This window comes from Silurus meridionalis, chromosome 13 (genome assembly GCF_014805685.1).
Source record: "Silurus meridionalis isolate SWU-2019-XX chromosome 13, ASM1480568v1, whole genome shotgun sequence".
Taxonomy (NCBI): Eukaryota; Metazoa; Chordata; class Actinopteri; order Siluriformes; family Siluridae; genus Silurus; species Silurus meridionalis.
Window position 1 is genome coordinate 16,486,665 of NC_060896.1, and position 14,938 is coordinate 16,501,602.

The 14,938-nt window shown below is 39.2% G+C and overlaps 1 protein-coding gene across 4 annotated transcripts in view; it reads right to left on the reverse strand.

Annotated features, from left to right (window-relative positions):
- Nucleotides 1-8,451: 8,451 nt before the first annotated feature.
- Nucleotides 8,452-14,938, reverse strand: part of alpk3a (alpha-kinase 3a) — a 56,296-nt gene continuing 49,809 nt past the window's right edge. For 3 of the 4 annotated variants that reach the window (XM_046865267.1, XM_046865265.1, XM_046865266.1), the window contains 3 exons: nucleotides 9,267-9,484; nucleotides 9,133-9,181; nucleotides 8,452-9,033 (listed from right to left, as the gene is read on the reverse strand). In XM_046865267.1, coding sequence (XP_046721223.1) covers nucleotides 8,721-9,033; nucleotides 9,133-9,181; nucleotides 9,267-9,484 — 580 coding nt within the window. In that variant the 3' untranslated portion in view covers nucleotides 8,452-8,720. Of the gene's footprint in view, nucleotides 9,034-9,132; nucleotides 9,182-9,266; nucleotides 9,485-10,151; nucleotides 10,207-14,938 lie in introns of those variants that run through there. The other variant, XM_046865268.1, reaches the window with a different exon arrangement.

Below are 14,938 nucleotides of genomic sequence, written 5' to 3' on the forward strand. Positions count from 1 at the left end.
TTTACACCAACTACCTGCATGTCTTCCCTCACCACATCCATGAACTGTCACTCTTCTCCACCCACTCCACCCTGCCTGCACTCTTTTCTTCACTTCTCTAACACACTCTCCATTACTTTGCACTGTTGACCCCAGGTACCTGAATTCCTCCACCTTCTGAAGCTCTTCTCCCTGCAACCGCACCACTCCACTGCCCTCCCTCTCATTCACACACATGTATTCTGTCTTACTCCTACTGAGTTTCATTCCCCTTCTCTCCAGCGCATATCTCCACCTCTCCAGGCTCTTCTCAACCTGCTCCCTACTCTCACAACAAATCACAATATCATCCGCAAACATCATAGTCCAGGAGACTCCTGTCTGACCTCGTCCGTCAACCTGTCCATCACCACTGCAAACAGAAAAGGGCTCAGGGCCGATCCTTGATGCAGTCCAACCTTCACCCTAAACCAGTCTGTCGTACCTACTGCACACTTCACTGCTGTCACACTGTCCTCATACATGTCCTGCACCACCCTCACATACTTCTCTGACACACCTGACTTCCTCATACAATACCACAACTCCTCTCTTGGCACTCTGTCGTAGGCTTTCTCTAAATCCACAAATACACAATGCAATTCCTTCTGTCCTTCTCTATACTTCTCCATCAACATTCTCAAAGCAAATAAGGCATCTGTGGTGCTCTTCCTCGGCATGAAACCATACTGTTGCTCACAGATGGTCACCTCTTCTCTCAACCTGGCTTCCACTACTCTTTCCCATAACTTCATGGTGTGACTGATCAACTTAATTCCCCTGTAGTTACTGCAGGTCTGCACATCTCCTTTATGCTTAAAGATCGGTACCAGCACACTCTTCTCCATTCCTCAGGCATCTTCTCACCTTCCAAAATCCTGTTAAACAATCTGGTCAAAAACTCCACTGCCATCTCTCCTAAACATCTCCACGCTTCTACCGGTATGTCATCTGGTCCAACCGACTTTCCACTCTTCATCCTCTTAATCGCTGCTCTCACTTCCTCCTTACTAATCCTATCTACATCCTGCTTCACCAACTCCACATCATCCAACCTTCTCTCTCTCTGATTTTCCTCATTCATCAGCTGCTCAAAATACTCCCTCCACCTTCTCAACACACTCTCCTCACTAGTCAACACATTTCCTCTCCATCCTTTACTGCTCTAACTTGCAGTACATCCTTTCCAGCTCGGTCCCTCTGCCTGGCCAATCTGTATAAATCCTTTTCTCCTTCCTTAGTGTCCAACCTCTCATACAGCTCCTCATATGCCTTTTCCTTGGCTTTCGCCACATCCTCTTAACCTGCTGCCGCATCTCCTTGTACTCCTGCCTACTTTTCTCATCACTCTGTCTATCCCACTTCTGTTTTGCCAACCTCTTTCTCCTTATGCTCTCCTGCACTTCCTCATTCCACCACCACGTCTCCTTGTCTTCCTTTCTATTTCCAGATGTCACACCAAGTACTTTTCTAGCTGCCTCCCTCATCACTCCTGCAGTAGTTGCCCAATCATCCAACACCTCCTTAACACCACTGAGCCTCTCTGACCTCTTCCCTGAACCTCACACTACACTCTTCCTCCTTCAGTTTCCACCATCTTATTCTTCTTTCAGTCCTCACTCTCCTCCTCTTCTTCGCCTCCAAAACCATCCTACAGACCACCATCCGATGCTGTCTAGCTACACTGTCCCCTGCCAACACCTTACAGTCTCCAATCTCCTTCAGGTTGCATCTCCTGCATAGCACATAGTCCACCTGTGTGCACCTTCCTCCACTTTTATACGCCACCCTATGATCCTCCTTCTTCTTAAAATAAGTGTTCACCACTGCCATTTCCATCCTTTTAGCAAAATCTACCACCATCTGCCCTTCCACATTCCTCTCCTTAAAACCATACCTACCCATCACCTCCTCATCACCTCTGTTCCCTTCACCTACATGCCCATTAAAATCTGCCCCAATCACCAACCGTTCTTTCCTAGGTACACCATCTACCACTTCATCTAATTCACTCCAGAATCTTTCCTTCTCCTCCATCTCACAGCCAACTTGTGGAGCATAGGCACTGATGACATTTATCATCATCCCTTCAACTTCCACCTTCACGATCATCACCCTATCAGAAACTCTCTTCACCTCCACTACACTCTTACTGTACTCTTCCTTCAGAATCACCCCTACACCATTTCTCTTCCATCCACACCATGATAAAACAGTTTAAATCCACCTCCAATGTTCCTGGCCTTACTCCCTTTCCACTTGGTCTCCTGAACACACAGCATATCTACCTTTCTCCTCTCCATCATATCAGCTATCTCTCTCCCTTTCCCGTCATAGTACCAACATTTAAAGTACCAACCCTAACCTCCACTCTCCTACACTGCTCCTTTCCCTGCCGTCTCTGTAGACGTCTTCCTCCTCTCCTTCTCCTCCTTCGGCCAACAGTAGCCCAATTTCCACCGGTACCCTGTCGGCTAACGATACCTGTGGCGGTCGTTGTTAACCCGGGCCTCGACCGATCCGGTATGGAATTCTCATTTGTGATCCGCATCTTTGATTTGGCACATGTTTTACGCTGGATGCCCTTCCTAACGCAACCCTCCCCATTTACCCGGGCTTGGGACCGGCACTAAGAATGCACTGGCTTGTGCCTCCCTAATGGCTGGGTTATAAATAGATTATACATTATAAAAACAAAAAAAATGCAATAGCAGCCAGGTGTTAAAAGCCACATCTGTTCTCACCTGTAAAGGTACTTGTGTAACATACTGAATCTGCCCTGACAAACCTAGGCTGTCTGTTTCTTGCTCATCCTTGACGACACATAAAAAATCAGCATACTGTAATGTTTCCCCTATCATCTACCCTTATTCACCGGACTACATTACCCATCATCCTTTGCACCCCGTCATCCACCATGTTTGTTTCCCGTCTTCACCTGTCTGTTCACCCGGACTCTATTTATACTCATCACCACTGTCTTCACTCATTGTCGGTTATCGTCTTTACTACATTGTATGTATGTGTGATTTACCTGCTCCTTATTATTAAAATGACATCTTTAATGGTACTATTCGTCGTCCTCGTCTCTCCGTGTACATACCGTGACACACAGAGTTAAACATGCTGTAAAATCTCAGTTCAACATTATCTTTATTCTTATTTGAAGGGTTTTGATAACACACTTGTTAAAACAAAAGACGTTATAAAAGAGTTTAAGGAAAATACACAGAAAAAAGTGAACGTTTGTCCAAGCAGCTATTTTTCCTTATAATCCTTTAAAACCTTTAAAACTTGCTAATTATTTAACAAGAGCAACAGGCAGAGTTACTAAACATTGTGCAACACAATTCAGATACCATATGCCAACTTACACTGCTTGACTTTTTTGTAAAAAAGAAGTGAATCAGTTTTTGTCGCTTTAGGGTCATCGCAACCGAATGTCGGATGCGACTCGAGCTACAGTACTAGGGCTCTTTGAATTTTAAATCACTCTGCATTTATATACAATGCTCCATTAAAACCTCAACATGTCGTGAACACAACTCTCCACTAAAAAAGTGAGGGGGACGAATTTACTTTTTATAAAAAGTGTCCCCCGTGTAATCTACGCCCCTAATTCAAACATAGTAAAGCCACAGTAAATCACATTCAAAAACACAAGTTATTTGTGTGTAATTTGTTGTAGACAAAGGCTATAAAAAAAGAGAATGGAAAGACAAAACGCAGCAATCAGAGATAATTTCGATTTGCATGCAGGCTATTCATTTGTAAGAAAAGATGGTGATCAGTTTGACACTATTGTTTCACAACATTGTCCTCCACCTTGTTCATCATACTAACTAAAATTAGCTAAAAGCTCTTGCTACAGCATGTCAGTTGGCAAAGGGAAAACTAGCCAACATCTATATTGATTCTGCTTATGCACATGGAGTATGTTATTCGGTATGTTACTCTGTGTGCTGGTCAGGAAAAATGGCAAGCCCAGGCAGTGACACCGGGAGCAAAAAAACGTTTATCGACCTTGCCCGAGGGAGGGGCTTTATGCTCACTGACCGGCCAAGCTATATCCAGCTTCTGAACGGTATGTGTCACAAACTCTAGGAGCTCCTTGCTTCTGGGTTCACAAGGAACTCCCCTTTCTTCTCCTCGGAGGAAGAAAGGCAGAGCAGCATGTTCTTGGGGCAGGGGGAAAAAAGGGAGCTGGACTGAGCAGGTGAGGCAGGAGAAAGGGGCAAGTGTTCTTATGTTGTAGAGATGAAACTGAAAAAAATTAGTCACATTAGCAACATTTAAGGAAAAAAAAAAACAGTCGATTCCCCATTGTTACCCCAAGGTTGCAAGCAGTAGCTGAAGGGGAGATCAGTTATTTCTAAAGAGTTATCCTGAAATCCTGACCTGGAGATGAATCACCTGGGATGACTAGCAGTTCAGTTTTTCTAGGGCTGAGTTTAATTAAAGGGTGCTCATCCACGATGAGATGTCCACCAGGCAAGCTGATATTCAAGCAACAGCAGTGGTATCTGATGAAAGGAGAAGATAAGTTGAGGGTCATCAGCATAGCAGTGGTTACCAGGTAGGACGCAAACCATTCCCATGCTGCTAGATGGATTCCAAGGCTTCTGAGTCTTATGGTTGACCATGTGGAATGCTTTTGAAAGGTTGGACATGTGACAGCTAGGTGGATCTAGCAGCATGTAGTTTCTCAGTGACAGCCAAAAGAGCTGTCTCTATGAAATGTTCTGCTTGAAAGCCAGACTGGTTAGGGTCTTGGAGGTTGTTCTGTGAGAGAAAGCTGGTTAAAAACAGTGCGTTCCAAAGTTTTAGAAAGAACCTGAATGCTCCAGACCAGTAAACCTGAATGTGTGAATGCTCCAGACCAGTGAACTGCTTAATATTTGCTTTGAAGCCAGATTGGTTGGGGTCTTGGAGGCTGTTCTGTTAAAGATTTACAGACAGTTGGTTGAAAACAGTGCGTTTCTGGGTTTTAGAAAGAACTTAGATGCTTCAGACCAGTAAGCCTGAATGCCTGATTGCTCCAGACCAGTTAACTGCTCATATTTGCTTTTAAAGAGGTAATGAGTCTTTCATGTTGCTGTGGAGACATTTTGGACCACTTTTCTTTGTAGAATTGTTTTCATTTACATTGGAGGGTTTTTGAGCATGAACGTCCTGTTCCAGGTCTTTACTGTGTGTCCTGTATTGTCCTGTATTGCAGCAACAAGAGTCCTCACTAGATCTAGAAAATATGACCACATCACCCCTGTTTTAATTAGTCTACACTGGCTCCCAATCAAATCTCGCATTGATTATAAAATACTACTACTGAAGTATAAAGCACTTAACGGTCATGCACCGCAGTATCTGAGTGAACTTCTGTACCAATATGATCCTTCACCCCTACTTAGATCAAAAGGTGGAGGTTATCATTTGGTACCTCAAATAATAAAAACTACAGCAGGGGGCAGATCTTTCTCTTATAAAGCCCCACAGTTATGGAACAGCCTTCCAATCAGTGTTTGGGACTCATACACAGTCTCAGTGTTCAAGTCGAGGTTGAAAACATATTTATTTAGTCAAGCCTTTTATCAGTAGATTTTTTTTTTTAGGTAAAGGCGCAGATCTGGGGGGAACATGAATATAAAGTGTTTGGTGAACTGGGATGTTTGTATGCTGTCGTCCCCTCACTTTCACACGTTCACTCAGGTTTGTTGATGGTGGTGTGGTGGGTCAACCCCAGCCACTCTTAGTGCCGGTCCCAAGCGTGGATAAATGGGGAGGGTTGCGTTAGGAAGGGCATTCAGTGTAAAAACGTGCCAAATCAAACATGCGGATGATCCGCTGTGGTGACCCCTGATGGGAGAAGCCGAAAGAAAGAATAATAATAATAATAATATTCACTTTTATAATATTAATTTACTTAGAAAGAACAAATTCACTTTTAATCACCACATTATCTGTGTAAAGCTGCTTTAAGACAATGTTCATTGTTAAAAGCTCTACAAATAAAAATTTATTGAATTAATAATAATAATAATAATAATAATAATAATAATAATAATAAAATAACTCTAAAATGTTCCCACAAATATCAATTTCTTATCAGATTTTTAGATTCTAATGTACATTACTTAAAAATGTTTTATTAAAAAATAAAAAATAAAATCGCAGATACTGAACGGAGTAGTGTGTAGTAGAGTTTAGGTAAATTTAGATTAACCAAAATTCCACCTGTAACAAAGTAATAATTTCTTACCACAAAAAATGTGTGATTATATCCAGTTATAAGAAAATTGTAACTTAATGATCAGTACATCATTTAAATCATATATGTTTATTATTTTCCCACATTTAAACATTCAGAAAAACATTTTGAATCATCCAATTACTGGATGCATTTTTTGCATTTGGAAATAATCAATTTTTAACATTTATAATTACATTATTGTTGAACATAACAAGATTTCAGTTAAGTAGAATTAATCCTGCCTATGTGCTAAGATTTTTCGCATTTTTGTACCATCTTTGTAAAACATAATTTTATTGTTGATTATGGAAAAAAATAAAATAACCTGTAATACTTATCATCTTACACTCTTTCACCATGACAAGGTACAGTCTATAAACAGAATCATGTGACAAATGAGATATATTCACAGAAAAACATTAGGCATTATTCATCAACATTTCATTGGAATGAGTGTTAACAAATTTGTGTCTAATGCATGAAAAATCAAACATGTATAGTGATTTGAATGCAAATTCTCAGGTAAAGACATCCTCCAGTTTAACTACATATACATCTAATTTACATCAAACATGCCATTTCTTATATTATTTTATGCAGGAACTGCAGCAGTAAACCATTAAAAGATAATCATTTAATAGGAAACACATTAGTATTGAAATAACAAAAACAAAAACATCTATAAAATACTTAAAATTTTCCATTCACAAACATATTTTTCTTATCAGATTAAACATTTCTAGTAGATATCACATGAAGACATTCACCTTAAATGTGTATGCTGGGTGTTTAAAAAGTGTTGTGTGTACTGTATGTAAGTGTAGATTCCATCTGTAACAAATGAATAGTTCTTTAGATCATATACAAAAAATTAAAATAAAAAAAATCAAGTCATTATAAATTAGACCATTTGAATTAAATTATATGAAATTAGGGTATAATAAAAAAATTATAAAAATATTATGTTATGGAAATGTCTGAACACCTGTTAACATGTTCCTATTAATATCTGTACTCACCAAACACTTTAATATAAACACTATTAATAATAGGGATTACAACCAAGCCATAATTTGCTTTGAAATAAATAAATTAATTCCATAAATTTCAAGATGTTGGAAACATTGCTACAAGATTCTTGTTCATGGTGGCATGATTACATCATGCAATTCCTTCAGATCAAGTGCACTCTCCTGCTGCAATTCTATGTTTTAACAATTTAAACAATTTATGCCCTTATCCAGAGCAACTGGAAAGTTGAGCAAAGTTGTGTAAAGTTTTCTCAGTTATACAGCTGAGCAATTGTTGTGCAGCTGCTTTCTTGTGGACCCAGCAGTGGCAGCTTGGTGGTGCAGGTGTTTGAACTCATAACATTCTAATCAGAAGTCCAACATCTTATGCACTGAACTACCATTTCCCTACACCAGTACAGCATCCTACAGCAGATATGATGATTGGGAAGGGCACAGACTGGGAAGGACACTGAACCCATTGTGATGTTCATGAATTCTAGAAAACATTTACCTTGTGCATGTGCATCGTTTTAGACATTAGAAGTTTGGTATTTGTGGCAATAAGAGAATGCACATGGTAAGCAATAATACTCATATAGGCTATGGAATTTATACAATAATTTGTTTGTATAAATAGGCCCAAATTATACCAAAAATCTTTTTTATAAACTATTAGACCACCTCAACCAGCCTAGACTGTTGACTCAAGGCAAATTGTATTCATGAATTATAGTCATTTTTAACCCAAAATAATCAGAACCAGCAAATTTTTTTCTAGTTCTAATATAACATTTTGGTGAGCCTGTTGTCTCTGCAGTCTCAGCTTTCGGTCCGTGTCTGAGAGAATTCGAATCTGACATGGTCTTTTACTGTTCTAGATTATTTACTTAAAGGTTTGATTTGTTTGATTTTTTTGTCTAAGAATGTGTACATGTGTTTCTAATTAAGTGTTCAGGTAGTGAATGTTGCCTCTTGTGTCAACTCAACTGAGATTGAAAAAAAGATCCACATATGCCCTCTGAATCATGTTAACAAAGAACATGGTGACATTAAATCCTATTACCTATATTTTAGGAAGAAGATTCTGTGTACCATTGTTTTATTTATTTTTTTTTATTATTGTTAGTGCTACTTGACTTAATGTACTGTCAAAAAATAAAAACATTATAAACCTCTATAATTATTGTTTATTTTGATATTGATCACATAATAGTTTGATTGTACAGATACACCAAAGCCAAAATTATTGATTAGAAAAATGTTATTGGAATTTATGCATGCTTTGTTTTACCGATTTAACCAACTTGAACAACCAATGAATAAGGAATTTTGTTTATCCAAAGTCTAATTTAGAGCATAATGTTAATAAGAAAGAGAATTCCCTGATGGCTTCATAATTTTTTGCCAATAGTTTATGTTAAATCATAACAAACCTCCTTTGTTTAATGTTTGATTGCAGAATTATTCTCCTCATCTTCATTAGGCTTTCTGACTACTTTGGGACTTGAGTTGACTTTCTTGACTGTTTGAGGGCTGCTTTGGAATTTCTTCAATAACTGTGGGCTGGATGAATCAGTGTGGACCACCTTACGAGCCAGCAAAGGACTCCTGGATGTCTTTAACTTTGACTGCTGTGAACAATCCATAGACATCAGGGCCCTTAGACCCAGCAACCCACAATAGTAGTTGCACTGATGTTGAATGACAAATTGTTCCAATATCTTCGGGGAGCCTTCATCGGTGAGACTCTGATAGCTGTGGTACACAAATTATTAAATTAAAAATAAACATAAAATATCACAAATATCTGTAGAATATAATAATATTGTACAACAGTACAATATATTTACAAACCCTTTGGACTTGGTGGCAATCTTAACACCTGTGATCTTTGTATCTACACCTGAAACAGACCAAATGAGAGTAATTTAGCAATTGCAAATAATTTAGCAATTACAAAACTGTGATTAAACAGTAATATACTTTACCTTCTATCTGAGTGACCAGCAGATTGCCACTTGTCCACTGGTAGATCCAGTGCTGAAATGTACAACATTTTTGCTCTACTTCAGATGTGGTGCGAGTGACCAGTCTCCCAGCGCTGTCGATTGTGCAGTATTTCACATACATCCCCTTTAAATCAACCTCCATTGTTGCATAGGGGATGCTGTTGGCAGGCCGGTAGATCAAATATGAAGGAATCACTCTGTTTTTTTTTTTTTTTTTTTAGGACAAAGACATAAAGTCAGTGGGTTTAATTTTTACATAATTCTTTTACACACACTGACCACTGTGATACCACATCTGTACACCTGAGCATTCGTACAATCATGAGCTTGGTTAATTATGTTGCAACAGTGCAGTGAATGAAGACACAGACATTTTTTTTTCACATTAAACAATAAAATTGGGGAAATTTTTATATCATTGGCTCTGACAGTGGCATCATTGTTGACCTGGTGGGACATTCATTCACAATAATCTACAAAGTTTACATAGAATAGTTAAAAAAAAAGAGTCCAGTGATTGTGACATTTGTAACCCTTGATATTTTTTAGCTGATTGGAGTGGAACATATATTGTTTTTCTTTGCATTTGTAGCCCATTCTCTTAAGTTTCTAAATATTGTCAAACACTAAAATACTAAAAACTATTGAGATTAGTATCAATAACCATGCTATGGATGTTATCCATTCTGATGTTTCATATGAACAGATTCACTTCTACTATGCATGGTTTCAAACAATATGGCAAGAATAATAGCAAGAAATTGCAGCCTTTGCTCAAATTTTGTCATACTCTGTTTGTACCCTGTGCACATGAGAAAGACACTCTCAAGAGTCTATGTAAACCTGCAGGACCCAAAAACATACCTGGGCAAGTGCTCAGAGACTGCAAATTCAAGCTCATCACATGGCCCTAACCCACCTAAACAAGAAAATATGTGCATCAGAATGCTGTTTATATACTTCAGTTCAGCATTAAACACTATTATCCCACAGCCACTAACTGAACAACTCTCTCACTAACTGGATTCTATAATTTCTTATTTCTTACAGACAGTTCAGGCCAAAATAGCCCCCAATGATTTCACATTGAGCACTGGCATAAATAACACAGCATACAGCCAATATATTATCCCAGGTAACAGAGAACCAGAAGAAGCCTGCAATTTCTCATGACACCTGAAGAAGGAAATCATCCTCCAACCCATCTATAACATGTTCTACAGGGCCACTATAGAGAGTATAGGGTTTATAATTAAATTTGAATTGGATCAGCTTAGAAATTGTATACTTGACCAGTAATAAGTTGAAATGAATGTATATATATTTAGGACTAACAGGGATTTTATTTCTGTTAGCAACCAAGAATAAAATCCTAAGTATATTAAAAACACTGTATGTTTTTTCAGAAACTGCTGATTGAAGAGAACTTGACTTCTAAATGACTTAAATGGATTATTTGACTCACAAATAAATAGGTATCATAGGTTAGGTTATCAGTAGGTTTTACCCCTTTCTGGCTTGTCGATCCCAAAGGTGTGGATCAAATGTTATATAATGCATATAATGACATTTTACATAGATTTTCTTGTGCTTGTTTTTGAAAGGTTTTCAAAGAGCGTACACAAAATATATATTGGTTGATGAAATACGCTGATCGACTGTAATTATTTTAAAAAAATAATCAAGCATATAATGGCACCGATGTGACTATAAACATAAAAATAAAAAATAACAAAGCTATAAAATGTGCAGTAGCTGTACATGACACTTCAAGGACAGTTGATCTAACATTTCCATATAATTAAAAGACACATTATATGTGGCTATTTAAAATAAAAAGTGCACAGAATACAGTCAAACTCTATGTAAAAAATATCCCATGTCTATCACTATTGTGTCTGTAAGATACCTTCAGTCTTTAATGATTGGCCGTTTGCTCATGATTTATTCAAGTGTAAATTAAGTAGCCTGGCTGTATATAGTTATGTGCCATTGGGCATAGTGGGACATTGAGTTGACTCTTCACTCTCCACTCAGAAAAAAAGGTCTTCCATAGTTGATTAGATAACTGCAGCATAAAACCACACATTGTAACATGTAAACAGTACATGTTTTTGGCAATAAAGAATTCTACTGGTCTACTATACAGTTTAATGGCATGACCTGAATATTGCTACTCATATGACATCCATTACTTCTGAACTCACTAAGCTCTTCTACACATTCTAAAATAGAGACTATTATTTTCATTATTTTTTGTTTGTCAGCAAGCATGTGGCTCAATGTGTTTTTTTCAGATGCAACTTTCCAAAACTAAACCATGCTGCCATGTTCTTTAAAGAGAGAAAATGCTTTTATCTGGCAACCCCTCCAAACATACCATACATGTTCAGTCTTTCTCTAATTGTACTGTCAAAAGCGTTTACATTGCTAACTAAGGCCCTTCGAATCTGAAATGTAACTTTTTTTTGCAACTTCCATTACACAGTCTGATATTGGGGGGAATTTTCTGGGACATCTACTCCTGGGCAGATTGGCAACTGTCTTGAATGTTTTTCACTTTTAATTATTTTCCTCCCTGTTGAACGATAGACTTTAAAGTGTCCATAGAAATATAGAACACAAAAATAGAAATATACATATAGCCCTTCTCTAAGATCATTGCTGATGTCTTTTAGCTCTGGCATTGTATTAACACACGCCTGAATTGTTCAGACAAGCAAACTAGTAAAACTTTTATTGAGATGGTCACACTTGGTAATGATCAATTATTTAAGGCATTTATTTAGCAGAATCTGGCTGCTGCTTAACCTTTTAAATCCTATGGAAGCTGTAAAAGTGTACTAAGAATTTAACACAGATTTTCCATTTTGAATAATAAATTAAGATGTAAGCCTGTAAGCCTACAGCTATTAGCAAGCTTCCCTTTATAAATCACAGATCACCTGCAAGTATGCATAAGTGAATCAGCCTCATATCCCACACTATACATGCCCATTTTTAACCACAATATTCAATGCAAAGCACCTCATGAATACTGATCCATATTAATGAGCCTGGCACACATTTGATCATTTGTTACGGTGAATAATGGCAACAGGTGTGAAAAGAGCATAGTAACTTCTCAGACACTGGGATCCACACACTTGTAGGGGAGGTGAAGGCTCGGAAAACAATGTTATTTGGTGGCCACAGCAACCGGATTACTAATAAAAAATGCAGTGCATGTGGCAATGTCTTACTGGCTCTGTCAAATGTGTCAATAAGACAAAACGGACAGTTGCAAAAAAAATGTGTTCCGATCTGAAGCTATACTATCTTTCTACTTCTTTATTTTAACATAAATAAAATCTTTATAGCTTATAGCAATATGACTTGAGTTAATTCTGCTGATTACATTTGGGAAGCCGGACCTTGCTTTAAAGTGCATTTTAATTTCATCCTGTTCATGCACAGTGTAGGTAAACCTGATATATGTATCGACTACCCATATTAATAATACCATACAAAAAAAGTGGGCATTATGGCACTCAGAAATGGCTGTGATATACAAAACCTATAGGATAAGATTTAATAAATTTATATTATATTCAAAGAAGAGTTCTTAAACTTTCTTGCTATATTTAGCAAGAAAGTTTAAGAACTCTGTCCTCGTTTCCACCTACTGCTCATCGCTGTTGGAGTTTATGGTTGTGTAGACCTTTTTATTTACCACGGGAATTCACCACCTCTATTGTGCTCGAAGTGTACATACCACCTAGTGCTAATGCTAAGGAAGCGCTCAGCGTACTCTACGGGACCATTAGCGAACTACAAAACACACACCCTGACGAATTGTTTATTGTCGCCGGATATTTCACAATCTCAGGACTGTGATTCCAAAATTTCATCAGAATGTGGACTTTGCAACCAGAGGGGAAAACATGCTGGATATTGTTTACGCAAACATCCAGGGTGCATTAAAGACAGCAAGGGCACCAGGCGCATGTGGCAGGGCATCCAGGCGATCATGAACTACAAGACAACATCACCTGCTTGTGACCATGACGCCTCCCTCCCAGATGCGCTGAACGACTTCTACGCCTGGTTGTTCGAGGTGCAGAGCGACATGGTGGCGAGGAAGACCATCCCTCCTTTCAGTGACCAGGTGCTCTGTCTAACCACAGCTGAAGTGAGGAAAACTCTATGCAGAGTTAACCCACGGAAGTCTGCTGGACCAGACAACATTCCTGGCAGGGAATGTGCACAACAGCTAGCGGATGTCTTCACCGACATCTTCAACATCTCCCTGAGCCCACGTGCCTCAAGATGACGACCATTGTTTCTGTGCCAAAAAAGTCTACTGTCTCATGTGTCCCGTCGTGCTCACACCCATTGTGATGAAGTGCTTCGAGAGGCTCCTCATGAGGCACGTCAAAACCCAGCTTACACCCCCACTGAACCCCATGCAGTTTGCCGTCAAAACCGCTTCATGGATGATGCTATCTCCACAACCCTTCATATGGAAGTCCCACCTAGACAACAAGGACTCTTATGTATGGATGCTGTTCATAGACTTCAGCTCAGCATTTAACACGATCATCCCTCAGCACCTGATTGAGAAGATGAGCCTACTGGGCCTAAACCTCAGTCTGGAAGACTCACTGGAAGACCTCAGTCAGTCCGGATCGGAAACAGCATCTCCAGCACCACCACACTGAGCACTGGGGCACCTCAGGGCTGTGTGCTCAGTCCACTGCTGTTCACTCTGCTGACTTACGACTGTGTAGCAATGCACAGCTCAAATCACATCATCAAGTTCGCGGATGACACGACCGTGGTGGGTCTCATCAGCAAGAATGATGAGTCAGCATACAGAGAGGAGGTGCAACGGTTAACAGCCTGGTGTTGAGCCAACAACCTGTCTCTGAACGTTGACAAAACTAAAGATATGGTTGTTGACTTCAGGAGAACAAAGAGTGACCACTCTCCACTGATCATCGATAAATCCTCTGTGGAGATTGTCAAGAGCACCAAATTCCTTGGTGTTCACTTGGCGAATAAACTCACCTGGTTACTCAACACCAGCTCCATTACTAAAAAAGCCCAGCAGCGTCTCTACTTCCTGAGAAGGCTGAGAAAAGCCCATCTCCCTCCCCCCATCCTGATAACGTTCTACAGAGGGACCATTGAGAGCATCTTGAAAAGCTGCATCACTGCCTGGCTTGGGAACTGCACCGTCTCGGATCGCAAGACCCTACAAAGGATAGTGGGGACAGCTGAGAAGATCATCTGATCATCTCCCCTCTATCATGGACATTTACACCACACGCTGCATCCGCAATGCCAACAGCAACTGTGCGACTGATCTGTACAACCCGGACTCAACACACACTCATACCACTTCACACACCCATGTCTTTAGTACCACTCACATTACATCACTTCATCACCATAAACTGTTTACATGCCGTTTTTGCACATATTTCCTGGATTGCTGCTATTTGCTCTTTTGCACAATAAATATTTTGAATACATTTTAATACTTTTTTTTTTTAATGAAACAATTAACACTGCTGAATTTACTGTTCATAATAAGATGTTCTAGCCATCACCAGAACAGGAGTTCTGACTGATTATCAGCCACAGTGGATCCATGCATGCAGAATCAA